Source organism: Morchella sextelata (genome assembly GCF_020137385.1).
Source record: "Morchella sextelata strain SCLS chromosome Unknown scls_23, whole genome shotgun sequence".
Taxonomy (NCBI): domain Eukaryota; kingdom Fungi; phylum Ascomycota; class Pezizomycetes; order Pezizales; family Morchellaceae; genus Morchella; species Morchella sextelata.
The window spans coordinates 645913-670718 of NW_025408638.1; the positions used below are offsets into that span (position 1 = coordinate 645913).

The window sequence follows — 24806 nt, forward strand, 5'->3', positions numbered from 1 at the left end:
CAGGACCTAATATCTGAGTCAGCAGAATTCTATGCCTATATCAGCCGCATCTTATCAGATTAGATCACACTGTCTCTCCTCTCCACACTACATGTACACAAGGATCACCCACCACCATGTACTCTAGTGAGTACATTTTATCCAAGCTTATCTATATTAGCTGTCCTATTCACTCAACCCATACAGGACCGTGAATCTGGCGACATCCCTTCAACAACGAGCGCAGAATACGCTCCGCAAATCTATCGATCACACATTTGCATACAACCCCTTATCTCTCTACCATCACTTGTCCACCGTACATATTTCCCCCCATATAGTTATTATTCGTAGAAATGTCTACCACTACTCGCTTCCGTCTTCTTCGATCAGCTAATAATCACTATCTGTGTGGTCGCGTGGTGCGCTTATTTCTCCCATAGCTACTATCAATTCCTTTCTCAAATCACCGCAGCTGCTGATGGAATGCATTACCTGGATGTAGCCCCTTGTGCACGCGATTATCATGCTTGCTGAAATAGTTGGTCTGGCGCAGCTGGCCTTTCAATTTGATCTACACTTTGCTGCAAAACCAATTTTAACCATGATGGTTACGAACGCGGTGCGATTTATTCTTTCCAAGGGGTGAAACAAAGTTGTGACTGAAAGCTTACGCCGTAACCCAATGTCTGGCAGTAGATACTCGGCGGAGTAGCAGATACTGTTGCCCAAATCGTGTCTTCTGTACAAGCAAAGTCTCTTCGGAAGCCGCTGGATTCTTCCAAAAAGGATGGCATCTCGATAGAGATTCATGATTTAAACGAAAAAGGCCCTCTTCCAAGTCATCGAGGGGACCTTGTCGGTACCCAACTAGGCTTTGATTTTGAGAGATGGATAAGATTCATGGCATGGGGTATGTCTTTTACCTTCTGCAACTAGAACTAGATAGGATCAGTGGAGTAACAAAATAACAGGTTTAATCATGGCGCCAGTGTCATTCTCGTGGTTTGAATTTCTCTCTGAGATCTTCCCCATAACGCCGGAGAACAGAACTGGCCCTGCTTTGTTGCGTGTTCTTCTCGACCAAGTGGTTTTTTCCCCTATCTGTAAGTTCATACATACGATTGGACGAAAAGTATTTACATATCTTACTGATAATCCTTGTAGCCTTGGCAATCTTCTTCATTTACATGACACTGGCAGAAGGAGGCGGGAAAAAGGCAATAGCCCGAAAGTTCAGTGTTGCCTATGCTCCTGTTTTGTAAGAACCCCTTCTTATTTCAGTTCTCGAATTGTACACGGTTTAACCTAAAGGATTGCAACAGAAAAGTAAATTATATTATCTGGCCAGCTGTGCAAATCCTTAACTTCCGTCTTGTACCTCTCGCGTTACAATTGGTCAGTCTTCTGTTGATTCCCCCGAGTATCATATAACTTACATTTTAGCATAGCCATTTGCATCCACCGTCGGTATCGCGTGGAACACATACCTTTCGCTCACAAACGATACCTCCGATAATTGAGCACAAACCTATCTTAAAGTTGAACCCTATTCGAAAGGCGTTTATTTTGGAATAAAAGAAGACCTGATTCATCTGGTTACATCATACTTTGGCTTTTAGCAGATGCCAAATATTAATAGATAATTCCACCTCAAAAGTTTTTTTTATTTATTTATTCTAGTAGTGTTCTTCATGATGTTCCACACTTAGGCTTGAGGACTCAAAGAAGTTAGAACTCCGAGATTATGGAGAAAATACAAAAATGGAAATATTTAATTTAGATCGTGTCACCTTTGTTTTGAAACGCCTATTATTTGTGGTCGTAGTACTAGTTTTAAACTTCAGCTGAACAATTTTATTCATCAGGTTAATATGGACCTTGAGTTTGTGAATGTGCTATTCGAATCATCTAACTACAAGCTAAACTTAATACAGGTAAATGTACTTACAATACAGGAAAATGAGATGTAATTCGCGTGTGAGTGATCATGATGCGGCATCGTGTGAGAATACCTACATGATACATGTATGCAACCAACCCACGTGCTACCATAAATACCGGGGAAAGCTGTAGCATTACTACAGCCGAGTATGAATCCTGCTGCAATTTCACCAACCTTTCCGGCACTGTAGTCGTCCTCGTCCGCATTATGTACATGTACATAGTTCACCATATTACATGTATGTACATGAGTCATGACATTATAATTAGTCTTGCGCAATAGCACCCCATTAGATTGTAACCCTTACGCCTGGTTATTCGCTGTTCTAAATTCTAAATCCAAGTATTAATTATACCTACATGTAGTCACTGTCCCGGACATTCATATTTCACGTGACTATGGATGTGGGGCGAAGGCCGAAACCAATGGGCTGATTGTAATATTCTTCATAGAGTATCACTCGGTCCAATCATTAGGGTACCTTGCATCAAGTACATGCATGTATGTACAGACGCTGTATGGAAATCACGGCCTATATTTTCAGACCGATCAAAATAAATGAATATTATTATAGCATAATTATCCATCGAAACAACAACTGCCTTATGACACCCTGGAATCATCGGATATTATATTTTGGAGGGCCTGATATATCTAAGCGCTTACACAGTTCTTGCCGACTACATAATAGTTTTTTTTTACTGGAGCCTTATACTACATGTAGGTACTGTGAATTCTTCGCTTGGGGGATAGTACTCTAGAAGAAGAATCCTGACTGGGGGTTGTCAGGTATTAGGGGCACCGGACAATGCAGGCAGTAGTTGACGCCTAGCGCGCGCACTCATTGGTGGACTAGAAACCTGCATTACCTGGTACCTGCCCACCCGGCATAAAGTTTTAGTTTCCCTGCGAATCGGAGGTAGGTACATGGTTTTAGATCTACCGTTGCATTCAGGCGTACCAACAAAGTACATGTAGGTTTGGATTCTACGTGTGCACCTTCAGGGGATTAAGTCGCAATTTTCGTAATAAGACTTCAGAGAGGCAAATAATATTCAAAATAACACCAAGAGCCACCAAGCACCTACAGTTGTTGAAATGGTAAATAGAAAGTACCTTTTGGAGCATAAAATGAGCACGGCGAAAGTAAAAAAGCAAGGTATGCGTGCTGAGTGTAAAACTAATAACAAAAGCAGAAAACGCATAATAATGATAACAAGTCCAATAACAACCTTTCAAGCGGCCCAGCCTCCATAAAGGAGATACTTATAATTCCTCGGCTCCGTCAAGCATAACACATTAAGTATGCCATACTAAGGCATAGGTTCACAACTTCCATAACGACCCGGTGGCCTGCCTATTTAGCGAGTGAATATGACTTGGCCAACGAGGCAAGTGATAGGATCCCCATCCTCCAGATATGCATTTGCGGCAACGTTGTATTTTCCCTGTGCCAGAAGGTTGTTAACGAAAGCCCCACAAGAACGATCGGAGCGGTATAAGAGCAAGGTGCCCTATACGGTCGCGAATCATGTTGGTAAAAAGAGGAATGTATCACTTACGGGAGGAACTTGTTTCGGGATATCAACCACCTTGGTCAAAACCATCTTGTCTGCCTTGATGGGGCACTCAAGATCGACCTCATTGACGTGGTCGCAGAGGTCAAGTCTCTCTTTGATCAGAGTAATAAGACCATATTTGACAGTGACTTCAACCTGAGCACCTGCCTCAACAGCCTTGTGGAGAGTGCCAGAGGCTTCGATCGTGAGCGGTTGTCCACTAGAACTGGAGTTAGCATATTGCGGGCTGGTGGTTATTATTGGAAGCGACTAACGGAATAGGTGGGTTCGGGACCAAATCGACTTTATCGATGGTTAGAACATCGTCGTCGGTAGGTCCACAGTGGAATAGCGGAGATTCCCCGGGGACCTTTGCACCACTCTGTACCGACGGGTTTGAGTTTCCGGCGAGCTGCTGGAAGAAGTTCGAGGCAGTGGCCGACGCGACGAACACAGAAATAGCAACAGTGGTGAGTTTCATTGTGTGAAATGTAGATATATAAAGGGCTTTTAGGAAAATAGATATGGAGGTTTGGAGCGCTGAGAGCGAGGGAGGAGCGAGCGGAGGAGGAGGAGGAGGTGGAGGCGAGGGTGAGATTGAGAAGGTAAAATGGGGAAAGCAGCGGGTAACTACACAGGTTATGCTGAATCTTGATCCTGGCACAGAGGCTGGGGAAGCCGAAGAAGTGTGACCAGTGACGCCACTGCTAGGAGTGCATCTACATGTATCCACCATCTAATGGGGAGAAGGGCGACCCACGGCAGCGCCAACTTTCGCCAAGCCCTCGTTACTGCAGCTCTCGGCAATTGAAGTGCGATAATTGACGGACAGCTCGACTTAGGTACTGACTATCATCCCGGTTTTTCTCAACCTCTATTCAAATCTCCCATATTTTAAATCGTTACCAGCGCCCGAGACTCTTCTTTTGATACCTGAAAAAGTTAAAACACCATGGCTTCTGGTTACGGTCTTCATGGCGGTACGTGGGCCCCTCTTTTCCCCCGCGTTCCGGGGAATGCTCTCAATGGGGGAAAAAAAACTAAAACTGATCACGTCTGTCCATAGGAGTCGGTAGAGTAGGTTTCCACGTCTGATTGCAAACGATACGAACTGACAGTAATGTATCATCCCAGTGTTTTCCATTCTGGCAAGACATGTTGGCCTGCTACGTTATGAATACAAACTCTGGGAGCGATGAGGGAAAATGGAAGTGTGCCCCTCAACATGACGACTACTACGAATGTCTCCATCACAAAAAGGAGGTCAGTAAATAATGGATGCATCCAATCTCCCTCCACACTTCGACGTGGGACCTATATGAAAGGAACAGAGCTACTCTAGCTTACGTAGGGGGGAGGGTTAGAATGAACTCATACTGATATCTTAGTGATTTCTAGCTTGCGAAAGCGAAGGCCATTCAATCTGCATATATCCGCCGCGCGAAGACTGATCCTGATTTCGCTTCTGGAGTCCGACCCGAAGGCGAGACAGATGTCAAAAGCCTGGGGCTATTAGGCTCGAAATAAGAAGAATTGTGGAGGTTACCAACAAGTGCGAGCACAGGAAGTATTAAATCTTGTAATGCATAAAGGTATACACACATGTGAATAAACATTCCGAGAAGATTGTGGTTGAGTGGGGTAAACATCGTTTCACACAGCTAGCGAGTTCAACGTCTACGTCTAAAAATACAGGGCCTCAATAACAAAATTATATTTTTAAGGCCAAAAACCAACTCCAGTTTATATGTAATTAATTGAGGCAGGAATGTGGTGTCAATGACAACGACACAGGTAATCATGTGAGGAAGGAAAACGCCAATTCGCTCCAATTCATAGGTCATAATCATCATCATCCCATCCCAAACTGTTATATATCGATATCTCTTTCTTTTCTTCAACCATCCTAGCCATTGGTGCAAAAGATTTACAAGGTGTTTCCCCAATAGCATCAGTATCATAAAGCATCACGCCTCCCGCGGGAGATGACGGCTCATCTGTCGGGTCAAAAGGATTCTTTTCCATAAATTTGGAGACTCCGGACGGGTGGGTATCGTTATGAGGTAGAATTACAGGATTCTTTGTCGCTGACGAAGGGACAAAGTTGGATCCTAAATCGGCACCTAAAGAGCGAGGCTGTTTTTTTTGCGGCGTTGTAAACCCACCTGGGAATGTTGCAGTTCTTCGGGTCTCTGATGGTGGTTGGAAGGGACTGGTCGCGGGAACAACATCAAAATCCATCCTACTATTGCCCCGTCGGAGCGGCGTGCCAGGGATATCACGTAAAGCTCTTGGATTGGGTACTCGGGGGGCATAGAACGGGTCATGTGCATGTAAGCTAGATGAATCTTCTGCCACAGTTTGAAGGGAGGGCTGTGGAGGCATAATCGTCCTCCTCCGCTTCGGAGTGGCCATAACCTGAATTTTCGCTAGAGGGTTCCTGGCCGATTTCTTCGACTCTGGTTTCTTCTTAGCAATCTTCCACTGCGACATATCATTCGAGTGAGATTTACTCTTGTTATTAGAGACCCGCTTCATCGACTCATCAACCAGTCCAGAAGCCGCAGCAATGCGATTGGGTTTCTTCAAAGCGTTTATAGCTTCCTTCAACTCCTCATCCACCCTCTTCTGCTGTCCGCTTCTCGAAGTGATTTGCACCTCTCGTTTCGCAAAACTCTTACAATTGAGCGTTCCTCCACGAACATTTTTTCTTGGCAAGGAAGCTGCATCAGCTGCAACAAGGGCTGCCAGTGTGTCTACACTGGCTTCTCTCGTGTTAGAGTTAGCAGCCGGCGCAGTGGAGACCCTTGTCACAGGAGGTCTTTTTGTCTGTGATTTTCTTTCCTTCTTGGGCTGTCCCGGGGTACGAGTTCTTGAGCTCGACCCTCCACATTTTTTATTAATGGCAGCGCATTCTTCTGGAAGCCTCGACGCGTAACTTCATTTTATTAGCGAAGGCAAATTCAGAAGAGTCGTGGAACTTACAATGCTAAGACCACTTCCACGCAGAAATGTCTGAGATGGTCATATTCCCTATCAGTAACCTTCTTCTGATCAGAAGATTCCTCATCCAGTACTTCTGGACTTGAGCCTATAGATCTCCAAATACAGAGTCGATCAACGAGCAGATCAAGGAGGAGTTTAGGATCTGGTTCGTTAGTCTTGGACTTTCTTTTCCCTTTCTTCTTGGCCTCCTTTTTACACTTCCTTCCGGATGATTGATTTTTGATTGGCAATCGTTTTGCCAATGCTGCCTGTTCTCGTTCCAGTGCTAGCATCTCAAGCAAGATGATGATTTGCAGCTCGGTCCTGTTCCAACTCTTAGCATTTGATGTCAATAGAGGATCTTGAAAACATACTCTCTAATTTTGAGCTCCTCCACTTTCCGCCTCATTACAGGATCGTTAGCCTGTACCAGTCTCTCCTCCCATGTAGCAACTCTCCACTGTTGCACATATTCCTCCTCTCCGACCCTAAAGTCAGATATATCCTCTACCGGGTCTTCTGTAGCAACTTGAACCATCGATTTTCGATATTTGGAGTCCATCTTATTGAACGGTAGATACATATCTAGTAAAAAAGTGCGGAATCTGTTACTGGAATCTAAGGATGTTGATAATTCGCTTCCTTGTTCATGCTGCACAGCCACACGAGCTCGTGAGAGGGTTGATTTGGCGAAATACGCAAGAGAGGTCTTGGCAATATATAAAGTTTTGTAATATTGCACTCGAGTCTTTTCAAGAATATCAGTTAAAGTGGGCTCTGGAAAGTCCTCTACCACTTTCAAAGGAGTGTCTGCGGCTGCTGGAGGGGATATCGGTGCATTTGGTTGGATTCTAGGAATATAATATTAGCATTTGATACGTTACATGTCACAAATCGACGTACGGTAAGAGCGTGCTGTCTTGACAGACATCTAGGTCTGAGCAGCCCATGATCAGTTTGATAGTAGGCTCTTCTGCACATATGGCGTTGTTTATATCAAAATTAGGCACTTCCAAACCTGACCACCAGTCTGCACTTAGTATTTCTGTCATAGAATCTGTGTCTTCAGAGGTTTGCTCCGGGTTTTGGCGTGATTTCTTGATAAGTGAAGCCGTTTTACGGACATCCTTCATCTTCAGCTGCGTCGATAGTTTGTACAGTGTGCAAACATCATCCTTGACCTTTTCAACAGCAGCTAACTGCCGTTCCCCGTCTATTTTTACGATGATGACATTTCCGGGAACATCCAAGGCCTGTATTTGAGTTGGTATCGAGAATAGACGTGACGGATACCCGGCGAGCCATTGCAGTGGGATATAGGAGCGTGGGATAACAACGGCTGGAGTAAGCTTGACCGAGGGATCAAAAACCGAAGATGAATAGGGCTATAGGAAGTGATAGTTAGAAGCGGTGCGAAATGAAATTTATATCAAAAACCGAGGTTCTGAGATGGTGGGGTGAGCGAAATGGAGTTACCTTAATGACGAAAGGATCCCCGAGCACTGATTTCTCGTCTTCACGTTTTCTCTTCCGCGATGATGTTGGGACCATCGTACTTGAGATAGTAAGAGAGCCATCGTATTCTGGAGTATGGTGAGCCATGCCGATTATGAAGGATTCGAAATGAACTTTCGTTGGAGGAATGTAGGTCCAGCTATCGCATCTCTTTGTTTAATCATTCATTCGCGTGAGTCGCGTCTGGAGCCAAATAGGCATTAAAACCCTAACCCTAAGTGCTACGCCTGCCTAATAGAATAAATAGAATACCAGATATATAACATGCAGAGTATGTACTCTATTGCATTTCTGTATTCAGAAGTACATGTACCGTAGTATTTTTCCCTTTTTATTGACCGAGCAAATATTATCAACCTAAATCTTCACCGAAGGATTACCAACCACTCACCGTCTTCAAATTCTCTGCTTGGGATCCTTACCTCTACATACATACATGTACCTACGAACCACGGGAAGGCTGAACTACATGTACTCTATTATTACGAAGACCTCCTTATCTTCACAAGGAATAAAGATACATGTTGCTATCAGGGGAAAAAACTTATGTACAGAAGCGCCAATAGTGCCGCTTAGCACTGTGTACCTACATGTACCTACTTGTGCTGTGGCGATGGATATGAGGCTTCAACGTGTCCAGCGCCAATTTCGTTTTCTTTACTTGGGCGGTTGAGACGCCGCCACCAATCCGGAAACAACAACTCGGAACGTAGGAGAAGCTGATCACCGAGACGCAGACTTCCATTTATGGCTAGATTCAGGGGCAACCCAGGGTTTATTGGGCGGGGCAGGCAACACCCAGGCCTATTCCGGTCGACATGAGCATTCCTAACGTCGCATGTCTTATTTTCAACAGGTCAACGATGTAGCCCGAGAAATGTTGGAAAGGTGGGCTATCGAAATACTTTCTAGCATAGAAAGGAAGAAGGGAAGAAAGGATTTTGTAGAACATGATCTCGAGCAGCTTGTCTCCACAGCTCACCACCTCTACACGACCGTTAGAGCTTATTGCGAAGGAGAAAAAACCTCCCCATCAGCATCGGGGTGCCTTCAAGCCTTAGGTACTCGACAGCGCCACCAGTAGGCGTTGAAGGAGGTCAAGCCCAAACAGGATTTGGTACCATTTTCCTTCCATGTCAGATGGTAGGGGTTCAGGAGAGCCCCAGCCAGTCAAACACCGGGCGCCTCTGGCAAGCAATCGGGAAGGCAAACATCAAGCTCTTTCGATTTTGCCCTTCATATTCATGAGTTCGATTCCTGAAGCTTGGTCCCTGTGCTTGCTGTACATACATCATACCTACTACTTCTACTACTTCTACAACAGACAACAGAACTCAGCACTTGCTCAGGCTAAGCAAGCTTTGGTGGACCGCTAATTAAGTAACGTCCATCATCTCTTGAACAAAGACGTGTTACCGCTTCACAGCAGCAACCAGATTATACAAGTAGTTTCTTGTAGTATTGAGATATCAAAAGGACCTACTTGGATGTTAGAAAGAACTTCGCGCCTTGCAAAATTCTCCACCTTGCTTTGACCGACTGACTTCGGGAAAGTCCAAAGAACATCACCATTTCGATCCGCTAACCCTTGTAGAACCGTGCAACCGCCCTGGAGGCCCCACGGTCCACCCAACTTATAAGATAGCATACATACGTTCACCAGGTGTTGCCCGTTAGATTTGATCTGGCCTGTGCAGGTGGGTGATTGGACCCTCCATTTCCCCAACATCTCTAGTGCATCACTGTTCATTACAACCCGAAATTTCCCGTCTCTCTTTCTCATTATCAAGGGCCCCTTTTCTTTTCCATATTCATACATAAATTTATGCACGATTTTTGGCCCCGTATTGTTCTGCCGGTGCGCTGACATTCTATTCTTCCAGAAATAGTGAGAGAAAAGCATTGATTCTACATCCCCTCCCCCCCCCCCCCCGAAGGTCTAACCTCAAAAATGGATGCACACGGCCCCTCTACTCTCCCGTCTCTACCTCCCCAATCTCCTCCTCGACCCTACGAGCAGTTGGAGTCTCCTCCCTTTTCTTCAAACTCTCTTGTACGCCGCAAACCTCTCCCTCCCTCTGGCGGCAACCAGTCACCGAGTCTACAACAATCTTTAAATAAAAAAAGTTCAAGTAACCGTGCTCAAGGTCTCTTAGAACATTCTCCTCCACTAGACTCAGACGGCATTGTCATACGGGATCTCGACAAGTACGGACAACCAAGCTCCATGGCATGTTCCGAAGACCTATTCCTCTGACATATATTCTCTTCTCTAGATTCCCTCACGGAGACTCCCCCAATCTTGGACAAGGTCGCTGGGCTGCCGACTCACATGGTGAATTTGACATTCGAGTCCAGTTTCCTACACCACGAGTTTATCCACCATCTCCATTGACCTCACACACAAGTCATGCGAGAGTCTGGAGCGAATCTTCAGTAAACAAAAGTAACCAACATATCGACCCACCGCACCGGCGGCCTGCCTCAACAATGGCAAGCTCTTCGGCAGCGTCAGATTCTTCGCCGACGATTCCGGCAAATTTAAATCTCCCGGATGTTCCCTTTCGCAGTCGCTCTCCATCGATATCAGAAGCTACTGAGGAAGCAAATAAGCCACCAAGATCACCAAGTGCTAGAATAACCTCGTTTCTCCGGTGGGGAAGTGCTTCCGATCAAGGGGGAATCGTGCCATTATCACCATCTACCTCAATTTCTGAAAGACCGGTACCTTCACCAAAGTCTACCAACACGCAGCAACTATATTCATCAAGATCTATACCCCCAGCAATTGACATTCCTCGCGCAAATGCTGCAGCCTCCGATGGCCTTCATTCCGACTCAGGGGTTTCCTTTGCCCCTCAAACCCCTTCAGCAATTGATGCTATTGAGCAAGAGGTGCGACTAGTTTCCGCAGACTTAGCTGCCTCTATCCGTCGAGAAATGGAGTTAGAAGACCTTATTGAGCGTTTGCAAGCAGAGGCCGCGGAGCGGAATGGCGAGAGCAAAAGGACGAGTGATTACTTCTCGGATGCTGGAACCTCTACACGATATTTAGATTCAGAAACCAAGCAAGAGGTTGACGTAGATAAGATGCAACGGAAGGCCGAACAGGATATTTCAAGAGTACGATTAGAAATGTTAAGTAGCATTCAAGAAGAGAGGGAACGAAGAAAGGCAGTTGAAGCACGAGTAAAAGAAATGGAAGAGCAATCTGCGAGGGTAGGAATTTCTCTGCATATTCTTGCTTACGTTGAACAAATTGCTTACCAATATATAGCGTGAGAGTGCTCAGTTTTTGACTGCAGGTTCCTCGGGAAGAGTTAAGGAGTTGGAGGTAGGACTGGAGGATGCTAGGCGAAGACTTGCAGAAGAACGCCAGATGAAGGAGAATTATGAAGATCTTCTTACTGCTCTTCGAAGTGAACTAGAGGAGCTCCGAAATGAACGTGATAACCTCCGTGATGAGATCGTACCTCGATTACGAGCACGCGTCGAGGGACTCGAGTCGGAAACATCAGAATTACAGAAGGGTATGTACGAGAACACCCAGATACAGCAGGATCACACGCAAATGCAAGAAGAGCACTCGAAAATGCAGCAGGAACTTCTCAACCTTCGAAATGAGAATGCTTCTTTAGCTTCAGCGATTCAGGTTCAAGCTTCAGCAATCCAAACATCGGCCGTACAGAAACAAGCGCGACAGTCGATTATTGGAAGACCATCCCGTCCTGTTTCTTTGATGGGCTCACCTATCTCGACGATGCCTCTAGCCCTAGATTTTAAGGATAGAGAGACCCTCGCAGAGAAGGTGAAGGGCATCGAGGAACAAAGAGATGCTTTACATTCTGCGCTGAAGAGTTTACAAGAGCGACACAGATATGAAAATAAGAGAGCCAAGGAGAGGATAAAGGCTTTGGAGCTAGAGCGTGATAAGGCTTTACAGCAAACCAATAGGCGTTATGGTAAAGACCGAGAAATGAGCACAATAAGGAAAGAGATGGAGCGGTTACGCCGCCGGGCCGATGAGGCAATTGAATCAAAGGTCAGATGCGAAAAAAATCTTGGGACATTAAAGATGGACCTGGAACAAGCTGAAACAGAAACTGCCACACTGAGAGCCCTGCTTCAAGAACACGATTTACTCGTTGGCCGACACTCGGAATTACGTGATTCTTATTTCCGACAGTCCAAACAGATGTCACACCTGAGACAAGAAAAAGCCAGCGAAGAAACATCGCTTTCTCTGCAGAGAGCCTACAATGATTTACAAGACATACATGCAAGATCACTGGCGCGCTTAGATGAGCTGGAGGAGAAAGGAAACGATCTTTCCGAGGACATTACGGATCGAGAAAAGAAACTTTCAGAGGCGCATTCGGAGTCGCAACGAGCCATTACCAAACTAATGCAAGGTGTTGCTCAAGCGGAGGCTGAGCGGGACGAGGCTCAGGTTGAAGCGGAAGCGTACCGGAAGCGTGCAGAGTCACTCCAAAATTCGGAGAAGAAACACCTTGCTGAGGAAAGAAGCCTTAGTATCCAATTGAAAATATCAACAGAGAGGATTGGAGAATTGGCAGCACAAGTTCGTTCTCAACTTGAATCGAACAACTCCCTGAGGGATAGACTGGCGGAGGCCATTGGCCGGGGAGAAGAGGACCAGAAGCTATCAGCACAAAAGATTAATGAGCTTCAGGAGAGGCTTAGAGTCTTGGAAGACAAGGTCCTCGAAGCCCAGCAGCAAACTGAAGAAGCTGTTGCTCGCCATGAAGAGGAAGTACGAAAACTTAAGGATACACACACTTCTCAACTTCGAAGACTGAAAACAACAGCGATGGGATCGCCCACTGGGCTTGCGGCAAGATCACCATTATCTCCCATGCTGCGATCACCACGGCTAGAATGGACTGGTTTTAAGAAACCTTCGCAATCAATCCCAGATTCTTCAAGAATTGAATACTTGGAGAAGCGCGTTGATGAGCTAGAGAAGGCCCTAGGCCAGGCTGATAACGAGATGGCAGAGGTTGTCGGGAAAATGAACACAGCCCAAATCGAGGTTATGGAGCTACAAAATGAAAGGTATTATAACTTGTTGCAATGTGAAATTACCAGGCTAATCTTTATTTAGGGATGAATCTCTTCGTAAAACAAGAAAGCTTCAAGCCGAAATCGAAATCGAGAGGGCCAATTTCATCAAGTCTGTGTGAAATGCACAACTGGCTCCTATGAAGTTTCAAAACATCTAGTTATCGTTTTTTGTTTTGTCAATATTTCCTATGTTAACGATCTGGTGTTGAGTGGCGAGTCTTTCAGTGGGACAGACCGGGTACTGGTCATGACTTGGTTATTTTCAAAAGTCTGATATTTTGGGATTTCTTTCTTTGGGCTTGGCATCACTGCGTGGATGTTTGTTTCTTTATTTTTCCTTTGGGTAATTTTTATATATCTGGTATTGCATTGGGATGGGAAGTTTCTTTTGTTCCTTCATGTTTCAAGTTTTTTCTTGCGTATTCGCCGGTCGTTTTCTTTTTATCAGCTACTCCGTTAATATCTTTTCTCTTCTTTTGTGATTTGGCAGTTGGGATTTTTCTTCTTGATGGGCCTTGCTGGTGACTTCATCCCTTCCTTGTCTATCTCTACCACTTGTAGTGTACATGCTAGGACTTGTTTTATTTTGTGGAAATGAGGCCAATTCTATCAAAGGCATATTGCCTACCTGCCGGCATTTAAACTTTCCTTGGGCTTAGGTTTATAGGAAATTGTATGCTAACAATGCCAATTAAACTGAGACTGAACTGCTATGTCTCTGTGCTTGTGTTGGTGCCATCCCTCGGGTGGCGTGCCGCTTGCGGTTGTTGATCCCCTCGCTATATGTACCATGAATTCTTATTCCAATCATAGGATATCACTCAGTCCATATGCATTCATTAGCGCTTTTACCTCTCATCAGAATAGTACTATTGTTGGGAAGTGGCGCGAACCTCACTCCTATTGTATGTACAGTTTCCGGTAAAATTATTGCGAAAGTGGGGTTCTCCGTGACCCGATAGTCCTATTGGCTCTTAAAACGTTTTTTGCTGCGACCACAGACCACAAATCCCCTGACTTTCGCAATAATTCTACTGGAAACTGTGCATAACTACTACAATATTTGTAGCAGGTCTACGGACAACAAAAACTAACACCCACCAATAAGTACATGTGCTTCTGCAGTTGACCGTGCGTTTCCTATCAATCAATCAATCAACCGTGAGTTCCTAGAGGGAAACCGGATTAAATAACTGCCTGATGATTCACAGATAACTGCATGTAATCTTCATTCTTTATTCTCCTCTTATCCCATTTATTTCTTCCTTAAGCTTCCCCCTCTGATCCAAATTCTTCCCATTTCTTCAACCTATTAATTGTATCCAGCGCTGTAGTCACCCTCAATCCGACTCTTGCATCAAGCTCGAAGGCCCCCCAATTCGCTGCTTTATCAAGCCAGGATTTGATCTCGGGGTGCTCCTTCTGGCCATGTTCTTTCCAAAGCGCAACAGCCCACTCATAATGCGCCGTCGGTGCTGTTTATATTCGTTAGTACCAATAATAATATAGGGATCTACTCAATTAGAGGAGCCCACCCATCCAGTTGTCGTTCAATAACCCTTTAAACGCATTCCTATCAATCGCAAGAACGTTCTGGATGTACATCTTCGTTTTCTCCATCTCATCAAGGTTTCTCGAAACAACGCTAAGTAGAATCCACTGAATTGCCTGTTCATCAACTGCATCATTGATCATCTCCTCATTTCGCCATTGTAAAGCCTTTTTTGAAATTTCAAAATTTGATTGATCCATCCGCTTATACCCATCTATATAATACACCTTATTAGCTTTTGTATTTTGACTATATATATTCAACGGTACTTACTCCAAAAATAAATCATTTCTTCTACTGGGCTGACTCCGACGCCTTCGATAACCCGCATGCCCTTTGCTAGTGCCCGTGCCTTCCATTTCTTGAGTTTGCGGTCCGCAAACATTTCTAGAGGGAGACCTTGCGCCATGAACCTTTTCTTACCCATGAAAGTTGGAATCTTCTCGAATAATTCCTCTGCCAGTTCACCGTGCTTGTCCTAAACTTCCAATCAATTTTCATTCATTCACCTTTTAGGTATAAACGTACTGATTTTTCCTTGTCTGTGTCGATGTATTTTCTATAGAGCTCCACTTGACATACAGCAGCAAAGCTGGGAATGGTCAACATCTATATGTGGCATAAGGTAATAAGGACTTACTAGTGGTAAAGTGCTGGACTCCAGGTGTTAAGTTCTGTGAGCTTTGACAAGATCAGTTGCCCGTCATCAATTAATACTGATTATCACTCATACCTTCAAAAAACCCTCTATTGTTTCTTCGTAACGGTGCATGAACATCAAGTTCCTATCGCGATATGTCAGAAAATGAATGTTATCTATGAATGGGGATTTTCTTACAAGGATTTTTCGAATAATGACAATGCCTCTACCTGTCTATATTGGGATAAGTGACCTATCGCACTGGGAAGTTTCAAGAGATATACCTCATCTGTGTCTGTGCTGGCTGGGCTAATATTGCTATGGCCTCGTCCATTTGGCGATCAACAGCTAACATCCTAGCTTCTTCCAATCGCCACAAAGCGCTTTTGGAGTACTTTGCCCTCAGTCGTTCCAATGCTTCTTGACACTTCTGCTTAGGGTAACCTGCACCAGATGGATGGTCTTGAGGTGGTAAAATATCACAGAACTGTACCGAATTTCCATAGTATTGTAAGATGGCTAGTACGGCGATCGCACCATGGAGGTTACTGTAGGTGGATGCTTTCCACAGCATTTCTATCCCCTTTTCACGGTCTTAAACAAACCTTTAATGTTAATATTGGTCTAAAAATATCATCAGGATTACATACCGCCTCTAAATCCCACTGCGGACATCACTACTCTCATACTTGGTGGAATCATACTGAGAATAAGTAGTAGAACCCCAAAACAAAGATTGACTCCCGAGATTACAAATTCATCCACAAGATTTTCTGACCGAATTCTGGCGGTATTGGGGCGGGAACCTGTCGATCGGATACTAGTACCAGAGCCCTTCATTTCCAACCCAGGAGTCAATAAACCCGAGGGTTCACATTCGGAATTACTCCCTGTCCCAAGACTTTGCCTACTCTGCCCAGCTCCGTCCAATTGCATTAGACCCCTAGCCATATCATTCTGGATACCTTCCAAAGTTTTATACGCGGTTCGTAATTTGTAGACTGCTTTCATGGATTCTATTACTGATTCTGATAGAACTGCAACCACAGCAGACATCAATTGAGCCTCCGCATGCGCCAACGCAAACTCGGCGCCTATTGGGCAAGAGCTTCGGTGATGGTTCTCCTTGATAGCCTTCTTCCGATCCCGTTCGGCAGATGCTTCGGCATCTGCGAGACGTTCCGAGGCTATTGATTTTTTTTTAACAAGGGTCAGATGATATTAGAACCGTCCAAGAGGCATAAATTATAAACACCTTCTTTCATAATTTCAGTCTCAAAACCTAGACTTGCACGAAGAAATGCAACGACACCACCAGCGAGCTACACTCGAGCGCAAATTATTATCTGTCTCCGTGAATACAGTAAATAACGATTGGAGGGGAAGGAACCTTGTGGTAACTTGAATTCCCCCCTTCGACAGCTTTCTCAGCACCGAGGACGTCATCGTTCAGGAGCAGGTCCATGGCTTTAGTCAAGTTAGCATAATGCCATTCATTGCAGAGAAATAATCAAGAGGTGTAGAAGGGACCTTTCATTGCTTGGTCCACTAAATCACATTACAATATCAGTAAAGTCATAGTTGGTCGTGTTTAAACGCTCAGGGGCACAAACATGCTTGCGGCTCATCTAGAGCACTTAAGGATTGTGTAGATTTGGTATGAGTGACCTGTGCTGGAACTTCTCCACCCCCGAACCCAAGCCATCCCTTCAACATGATCGCAACGAAACAAGGCTGTTAAGAATATCACGGAGAGTGTATAAAAGGAGAGTAATAAAGCGGGGTGAGAGCCAATATTGAATTTGCAAATAATGAAGATAAAGGCGTGGTCAAGAAACAGCTGTGGAAGAGGAGAAAGATGTGAAGGGGGAGGAGTGGCTCGTAGTTTTGCAAGCCAGCTTTGTTAGCAGGATATAAAGAGGGACTAGAATTAGGTGTAAAATTCTGAGAAGAATAGAGCACAGACGGAAGGGTACTGTCGGGAAGGTACGCGTGAAGATGTTTCAGTCTTGGGCTTTGGGCAGCTAGGTTACTGATCTTGAAGATCGTTGTTCCGGAGAAAAATATGTGAGATTGATAATCTGCACTGGTGGGTTCTGTGTATAGTTCTAGACTGACATCTCTTCAGGTAGTGGAATTCTGTCAAACAAAACAGTTTAGGTTTACAATTTGGACTTATTTATGCGTAGGATCACTCAATAAAACATGGTACAAGTATGCATCCTTGGAGTCATCGTAATACGGACGCTGCCCCGCTGATAACATATAAACACCGGTGCCCGGGATTTTGGAGCCTCCGCTGGGCTCTGACGTTAATTCTCCGCTTCTAGCTTACAGCGAAAGTGTAGGCTTGGCAGACCTTTTACCACTCCTCATTTAGCAAGGCTTGTTTTGTAAACTAGTTGACCTCAAAGTTACCCTGTCCACTACGGTCACGGGGACTTAGCTCATGTAGTAGTGATATATCTGAAGCATAGCCCCAAGTCCCCCTCACAGCGCTTGTCAGATCATTTATTCCGCCATCTTCAAAACTCATCATGTCATCAAAAGTTGCTGCGCCGAAGTCCTCAGATCCCAAGGACGACAAACCTACACAAAAGCCAAACGTCTCTTTGGAAGAGGATGACGAATTTGAGGATTTCCCTGTCGAAGGTGAGCTCATAGACCGATGTCAGACCGATGTCAGAGCGACTCCATATTATCAACCAATGATAGATGGGCGAAGAAACATAAATGGTGATAAGAGATAGAAATGGCTAACAGTTGGTTGGGGCAGATTGGGAGGATGCAGAGGCCGATGTGCCTGGTGGAAAGGGAAACCTTTGGGAGGAGAGCTGGGATGATGACGATACTAGCGAGGACTTCTCTGCGCAGCTCAGGTTATTATTCATTTACACTTGTTGACGCTTTATGATATTTGGAATATGTGCTGATATGATACCTACCTTCAAGAGAGGAGCTCAAAAAGACCGGAGCGAACAAGTCATAGCTGGATATGGCATTTTCGGAGTCAACACTAGTTAGAATAAAACCGAGGACACTTGTAATATAGCCCCCGCGGGAATTACAGAGCGATTCAGTCTTAAATAAGAGCTCCAGTTACATGTTCACAATATATCCGTTTTCATCTCAACTATACTTTCTACACTTCCCACACTTACCGTACGCTTTTATGAATATTATATCTTTTAGCCACACATGTGGAGGTTTTTCTTTTTTGGAGGCACTATTTTTTTTTATTAATATCTAAGGAAACAGCACGTTACAAATTGGTTTTCCGAGAAACTGCCATAACATCATCCAATAAGATTCATGCGACTTTGACCTTGGTTGGTATAAAACGAATCTCATTTACTTACTCTATATGAATATTAGAAAACGATTTTGTGAGGATGAAAGAGAGAACAATTACTTACAGAGAGGGCGGAGACACCAGGAAGATCCTTTCCTTCAAGAAGTTCCAAAGAACTTTATCACAAAGCTGTCAGCTGCTGGCTTGAATTTGGAGCGGGTAAGACTTACGCTCCACCGCCAGTTGAGACGTGGCTCAACTTGTCCTCCACGCCGTACTTGGCAGCAACAGTTGCAGTATCACCACCACCGATGATAACGATCTTGCCAGATTGGGCAGCATCAACAGCAGCATCCAGCATAGCCTTGGTGCCATTTGCAAAAGCATCGAACTCGAAAACGCCAGCAGGTCTAATCTAGTTAGTAAGGGTTGCCAAGCCATTGGGTTAATATCTTACCCGTTCCAAAGGATGGTCTTCGCCTCGTCAATAGTCTCCTTGAACAATTTACGGGACTTCTCTCCACAGTCCAGACCCATCCAGCCATCAGGAATACCCTGTTCATCAGTGGCATATCCAGTCTCGGCATCCTTGGCAAACTTGTTGGCAGTGATATAGTCGACAGGCAAGACAACCTTAACGTTGTGCTTCTTCGCCTTCTCGATGATGTCACCAACAGTCTTAGAACCAGCCTCGTCGTAGAGGGAGGTACCAATTGCAACGTTCTCAAGGGTTTTCTTGAAGGTAAAAGCCATACCACCACAGATGATCAAGCTATCCAGTTTGGGAATCAGGTTGTCAATGAGCTGGATCTTATCAGAGACCTTGGCCCCTCCAAGGATGGCGAGAAAAGGGCGCTCAGGGGACTCAAGAGCCTTGGCGAAGTATTCGAGCTCCTTCTTGACGAGGAAACCAGAAGCTTTCTGAGGAAGGTCGACACCGACCATAGAGCTGTGTGCACGGTGGGCAGTACCGAAAGCATCGTCTTTTACCGGTGTTAAGCCCATTTACCCACTATTGTCATGTGTGGGACTTACTGATGTAAATGTCTCCAAGAGAAGTGAGCGACTTGCGAAAAGCCTCGACGGCCGCAGGGTCAGCCTTAACTTTCTTTCCGTCAGGCCCTTTTGAGGAACCTTCCTCCTCGGCGTGGTAACGCAAGTTCTCAAGAAGAATAATCTCGCCTGTATCCATTAATTAGTTTCTAAAGCCCATACTTACAGTTTTGAATCTATTCTGACCTCCACTTGACTTCTGAACATATTCTTCGACCTCCTTTCCAACACAGTCATTCAAAAAAGTAACATCCTTGTTCAAAAGCTTCTTCAACTCCTGTGCTACAGGGGCCAAAGAGAACTTCTCGACACGCTTGCCATCAGGACGGCCCAAGTGGGACATCAAAATGATGGCCTTAGCGCCCTGCTCAGAGGCGTATTTAATTGAAGGCAGGGCAGCGACGATACGCTGGTTGTTGGTGATGGTGGTGCCATCGAGAGGGACGTTGAAATCAACCTAGAAAGAAAGAAAATTTCGTGAATCAGTTCTATAACTGAGAATGTATGGAGGTCTGAGATACTCACTCGGATTAAGACACGCTTGTCCTTAAGATCAACATCGGTAATGGCTGTAAAAATGGGGAGTGGGTGTCAGTCTGTAAGGAGGGGAAGCGTAATTTCTATATTAAAAATTTAATGGAGATGAATTCCATACCGAGTTTGTTTGAAAGAGACATTTTGGGTTTCCGTTATGATCGATTGATAGGAATTATTTGAATTCCGAGCTTAAACCAATACTATTCGATGCTTTTCAGTTGAATTATTCGGACAGGAACGGGACAAGAGAGGAGTATATTTATCAAATTATCCTCGGCCAAGAAGAGGGTGGGGTGGAGGGGTAAAATCTCGTGGTGGTTAACCTGCCTGACCATGACGCAACAGGCTCTGGTAAACGAAACCCCCGTATTCGGCGTGGGATGCGCAACCACGCGTAAATCCGGTAAGTAATAAAATCCTGTCAAGGGTATCGCTCCATCGCAATTAGTACTGTAGCCATATCTGGTTGTTTTGTTGGACAAGATTGAAGATAGTACTCTGTGTACCTACATGTACCTTGTTACCAGGAATAGAAGCATCTCCTGTGCTTTTAGAACATCAGTTTCGCAAAGAAAAAGAAAAAAGCCACACCACGTGTTTTCGGCCACTATCAAACTTAACTCGATGGGACTATTACTCTAGGAACCTGGCCTAAGCCGAAGGTACATACATGTACGTAGGATACATCTAAAGTATGTGGATACAAAAACAAACTACAGACGAGCTTGCAAAGTAACTTGTTCATCAATCAATTGCCTCATAAATATCAGCCCTTGATATCCTGACCAATAAGAAACAATACTATTTTAACTAAATGTAACACGATTTTGCCCGACCCGAATCCCTTCTTAGCCTCGGTCCCGGTTCAATTCCTCAATCCGTGTTATTCCTAATAAACCATACGCCAGCTCACATCTCAACATAAATTCATTAGAAGAGTCCAAGCTCATATTACGCCACCAGTTTAGGGTCGATAAGAAAAATAAAACACCTATTTAATACACAATAAAGAAGACAAATTGGCCGCAGCCCAAAGCCAAAAGACTGAATACATGTAACAAGAATTAGACTACCGAATACACCTACTTATACATCTGCAAAAGCTCTTTCCCAGTAATCGAGAAATTCATCAGTGACTACTTTGACCTCCTCCTCCCTGGCTGAAGCCCAACTGGTGCTGGCCATGCGCCCGACCTCGATTTTTGTCAAATTTGGGATTGAAAGAGTTTCTTTAGAGAGTTGAATACCGCAAGTCTCAGCGATCCTAGGTAACCCGAAGAGCCCAAGAGCTCCTGCAGGCCATAAGTGTTTGGCTCCTGCAAGCAAACGCAGGCCATGGTTCAGGTTCTCTTCCTCTGCTGGTTGATCCTGTAGAAATGTCTGGCATGCAAGGAAGGTGTAGTGACAAAATGGAAGGATGAAATATTTGTGCCCAATTTCATGCCGATATCTATGTGCAATCTTGATTATTTCTTTGGCAACCTTCTTGCAAATGCTCCTCGGCGAGTTCTCGGACAAGCCGCTCACTGGTACTTGTAGGAACGGACGGAAAAGCATGATGGTTGTTGCTCGACAGATCAAGCTAACATCGTTTAGAGGTTGTCTATGATGAAAATAAGTACAAGCAAGTCTTTACTTACTGAAGTTGAAGAATATGCGGTAAGGTTGTGGATGATAATTTTAGCTCTTCGGGAAGCTCCACATCCCAAGCCAGAAGACGCCTATGAAATCTATCCAGCATCTTTGGCGTGACCTTTTCTTCTTGGGTTGATGGGGAATAGAAGGCATTTACAATATCCTTGGCAATTCCTGACAACTTGATATACTGTAAGAATGCACCGTGAACATGAGGGACTTTTCCTGTGGAGTACCATAAAAGCTCCGCTTGTTCTAGGTACTCCTCCCTATCTAATTCATAGTCGATCGTTGGTAGCTCCCAGGCCCTCCCAGTGAGTTGGGGTAGCCTTGCTATTGCAATCGACCATGATCTATATTGGCAGCATTAACCACAACTCACGAAAACTAGAGGGGCAGGGGGAATAAAGAAAATAGAAGAGGAATCCATACAAGTCAAGATTAAATAGCCCCCAGTATGTCACCCTCCAAACCTCAAGGTCTGGCTCGGTATAGTCTTGCGAGCTCTTATGTAGTGTTTCAGAGGCTGCACGAAGAGCAAGACTTCCGTAAAACCATCCCTTGACGTCCCTAAGATACCCACTTTCTCTCATGCTTAGGATTCCAAGTGCCTGTATCGTTGTGATTTTGTTTTGCACGTTTTCAATTTCTAAAAGGCGTTCTACTTCAGTGTAGAAATGGTCGCCTGCAGTTGTTGGGTCTTCCGGGTCTGTACGAGTACCGGGTCTATCTGAAAAGGCACATCCCAAGGCAAGCAGAGCGTTTACAAGAATAGAACTGCAAAAATCAGATTTACCTCTAATAAAGTCTTCTAAGAACCTCCTTCTCGAAAAAATTGGAGTACAGGCGTGCTGCCATATGAAAAAGCAGTCCAGTATATGACGAATGAAACCGACATCATCAGTCACAGTCGTCCAAGAACGAACTGTTGTGTTGATATCCGGAGGAGGAGGACTGCCTAGCGATGGGGGACTTCCAACAGAAGTGGTAGAGCCTCCGAAAGAACTTGGAGTCGTACCACGCCCATTATTATTATACGTCCACCCTTCCTCCAGTTCCGGAGATCCATAAGAATATACATATCCTCCGTTGGAAGATTCAATGTCTGTGGATCCAGTGGACTCTCGGTGTTCTCTTGGCACAAGCGGACTCGATCTATCGGATTCTGCTGTGCTTAATTTGCTTGGAGGTGGTTCTGAACCCGGAGGATGCTCCTTGATGTATTTCGCAATAACTTCGATATCCTCTTTCATGCGCAGTCGATTGACTATATTACGCATGTAATCTTCTGACGAATTTTGCAGAGTTCCTAAAATGCAACGAAGATTGTTGTTGTCCGAAGACAACTCGGTAACGTGTTTTTTCAGGGTACCCGATCGCCGTCCGTCACTTTCCTTGTCATAAAAACATTCAGACTTATCGTTTGCTAGACACGCCGCACAGGGAGTTTGTCCGTCACACTGTGTTTGGGGTTGTGTTAGCCCGGCCGTGTTGAAGCGCATCCCGTTCCTTTAAACAGCGGATTGCCGCCGGTATCATGACTTTATTCAGGAACGAACCTTTGATCTCCGCTTCCGACATGGCATACAAGCTGTAGCTACACAGTTCCGTTTGACCCGCCGGTCCAGGGGTTTGGTAACTCGATTTTCGTCTGCCGACGTAGCTGCAAACGAAGGCTTCGGTAACAATCGTCGAGACATTATTATTTTTATTTTTATTTTCGAAATAAAGGGCTCGAGGTGGTCTATTTTGTGCCGCAGCGTTGGGCCTTTTAATCAACCTTGCGGGATGTGTATCTTTCCTATAACTCGGGCGAGAACTGCTCGAGCGCACGCGAAAGGGTCTTCTTGGCAAGAAATCTGCCTCTGTATTATAAATTGCGTATAAAGCCCGCCTCGTGAGTCTTTGCCTCGATTTTCTGCACCGAGTTCTAGCCAGTAAAACTACTAGGAGAGGTTGCGGAGCTGAAGTACCGGGTGAAGCTGATTGGTATGTGAGAAATTCGGTGACATTTGGATGCCGTTACCATCCTCGATGGGGGTGGTATGGCATGATGCCGCCTCGCTTCCATCTCGGAATTCCATATCTTGGAGATCTGATTTGTCGAGAGTCTGGTGGATGAAAAGAGCCTGATTTGAAACGGGTGGCCTAGAAGACCCAAGAATTGAGCGAGCCGGGCAACATGTGGGCATGCCGGTCACTAATCCGCTGGATGAGGTTTAAAGGTGGAGATGTGGCATGAAATCGTTCAAGGATTTTCCCTACAACGTGCATGTCTCTAAATAAAACCATGCATACTCTTTTATGCCCTCCGAGTGATCTCTGATGAATACCTACATGTACCTACTCTACTGGTAATAGTACCTGGGCGCGGTTAGAAGGCGGGGAAATCCGCTGCGGAAATGTTCTGTTCATATCTGAGAATACGGATCGATACCAATGAGGACATAACTATTTGGATCGATTTGAGACTTTATTTCTTAAATGCTCGATATTATGAGCTCGGGGAGGGTGTGGGTAGTGTTACATGGTACATTTTATAATATCAGGGTGTAGTTCGAGGGAGGGAAGGCTGGAGACACCGGCCAGGACCCTGGCGTTTGAACCCATTGGAACTTTTAGCGAAGTCGATGATGAACTAGATATTGAGAGCATGTCTCTCTCTAGCTCTAAGGTCATTGAGACCAATCAATAACATAGCATGCGCACATTTGCTTGTATATATCTACTCTAGAGTACCTACATGTAGACAGTCGGGACCACGGAAGCACGTACCGGCATTCAGTCTGTTGGGTCACCGAATGTTTGGTATAGTCGTCAATTAACGTTATAGAGATGTCTGAGACACTGGGCCTATCATAGAGTAGATAATATCGGCGGAAGGAGGCCCAGGCGCATATATATTTAAGGCAGTTGGTGGTTGGGTTCCGGAGGCGGGGATTTGGCATGAGAACCTGGATGCGGCATCTTCAGTAGCATTAAGATTCAAAAAATTCCTTTTTTCTAGAAAGAAGAAAAAATCTTCCGAG

General features: G+C 44.9%; 9 protein-coding genes across 9 annotated transcripts; 4 read left to right on the plus strand and 5 right to left on the minus strand.

The window, feature by feature from the left end:
• Positions 1–505: 505 nt before the first annotated feature.
• Positions 506–1244, plus strand: H6S33_007406 (uncharacterized protein; the record flags this gene model as incomplete). The annotated part of the gene is made up of 4 exons (XM_044838752.1): positions 506–601; positions 679–892; positions 954–1085; positions 1147–1244. The coding sequence occupies 4 exons, from the start codon at positions 506–508 to the stop codon at positions 1242–1244; spliced, it is 540 nt and encodes a 179-aa protein (XP_044688942.1).
• A 2041-nt stretch (positions 1245–3285) lies between these two features.
• Positions 3286–3964, minus strand: H6S33_007407 (uncharacterized protein; the record flags this gene model as incomplete). The annotated part of the gene is made up of 3 exons (XM_044838753.1): positions 3286–3372; positions 3487–3703; positions 3759–3964. 3 exons carry the CDS (start codon positions 3962–3964, stop codon positions 3286–3288), a joined length of 510 nt encoding a protein of 169 aa, XP_044688943.1.
• A 471-nt stretch (positions 3965–4435) lies between these two features.
• On the plus strand, positions 4436–5010 carry H6S33_007408 (uncharacterized protein; the record flags this gene model as incomplete). The annotated part of the gene is made up of 4 exons (XM_044838754.1): positions 4436–4463; positions 4550–4560; positions 4618–4746; positions 4882–5010. The coding sequence occupies 4 exons, from the start codon at positions 4436–4438 to the stop codon at positions 5008–5010; spliced, it is 297 nt and encodes a 98-aa protein (XP_044688944.1).
• A 306-nt stretch (positions 5011–5316) lies between these two features.
• On the minus strand, positions 5317–8070 carry H6S33_007409 (uncharacterized protein; the record flags this gene model as incomplete). Its single annotated transcript, XM_044838755.1, has 5 exons — positions 5317–6421; positions 6469–6792; positions 6843–7319; positions 7372–7853; positions 7945–8070. 5 exons carry the CDS (start codon positions 8068–8070, stop codon positions 5317–5319), a joined length of 2514 nt encoding a protein of 837 aa, XP_044688945.1.
• A 1864-nt stretch (positions 8071–9934) lies between these two features.
• On the plus strand, positions 9935–13187 carry H6S33_007410 (uncharacterized protein; the record flags this gene model as incomplete). Its single annotated transcript, XM_044838756.1, has 4 exons — positions 9935–10191; positions 10260–11202; positions 11261–13059; positions 13109–13187. 4 exons carry the CDS (start codon positions 9935–9937, stop codon positions 13185–13187), a joined length of 3078 nt encoding a protein of 1025 aa, XP_044688946.1.
• Positions 13188–14334: 1147 nt separating this feature from the next.
• On the minus strand, positions 14335–16976 carry H6S33_007411 (uncharacterized protein; the record flags this gene model as incomplete). Its single annotated transcript, XM_044838757.1, has 13 exons — positions 14335–14543; positions 14604–14834; positions 14894–15098; positions 15149–15212; positions 15261–15301; positions 15354–15405; positions 15459–15494; positions 15545–15854; positions 15911–16447; positions 16516–16582; positions 16651–16727; positions 16791–16808; positions 16874–16976. 13 exons carry the CDS (start codon positions 16974–16976, stop codon positions 14335–14337), a joined length of 1950 nt encoding a protein of 649 aa, XP_044688947.1.
• An 821-nt stretch (positions 16977–17797) lies between these two features.
• On the plus strand, positions 17798–18249 carry H6S33_007412 (uncharacterized protein; the record flags this gene model as incomplete). The annotated part of the gene is made up of 3 exons (XM_044838758.1): positions 17798–17912; positions 18037–18139; positions 18213–18249. The coding sequence occupies 3 exons, from the start codon at positions 17798–17800 to the stop codon at positions 18247–18249; spliced, it is 255 nt and encodes an 84-aa protein (XP_044688948.1).
• A 362-nt stretch (positions 18250–18611) lies between these two features.
• Positions 18612–20282, minus strand: H6S33_007413 (uncharacterized protein; the record flags this gene model as incomplete). Its single annotated transcript, XM_044838759.1, has 8 exons — positions 18612–18620; positions 18677–18728; positions 18783–18962; positions 19010–19535; positions 19588–19734; positions 19792–20062; positions 20131–20174; positions 20261–20282. 8 exons carry the CDS (start codon positions 20280–20282, stop codon positions 18612–18614), a joined length of 1251 nt encoding a protein of 416 aa, XP_044688949.1.
• A 946-nt stretch (positions 20283–21228) lies between these two features.
• On the minus strand, positions 21229–23477 carry H6S33_007414 (uncharacterized protein; the record flags this gene model as incomplete). The annotated part of the gene is made up of 4 exons (XM_044838760.1): positions 21229–21745; positions 21783–22130; positions 22210–23237; positions 23337–23477. The coding sequence occupies 4 exons, from the start codon at positions 23475–23477 to the stop codon at positions 21229–21231; spliced, it is 2034 nt and encodes a 677-aa protein (XP_044688950.1).
• Between the last annotated feature and the right edge of the window lie 1329 nt (positions 23478–24806).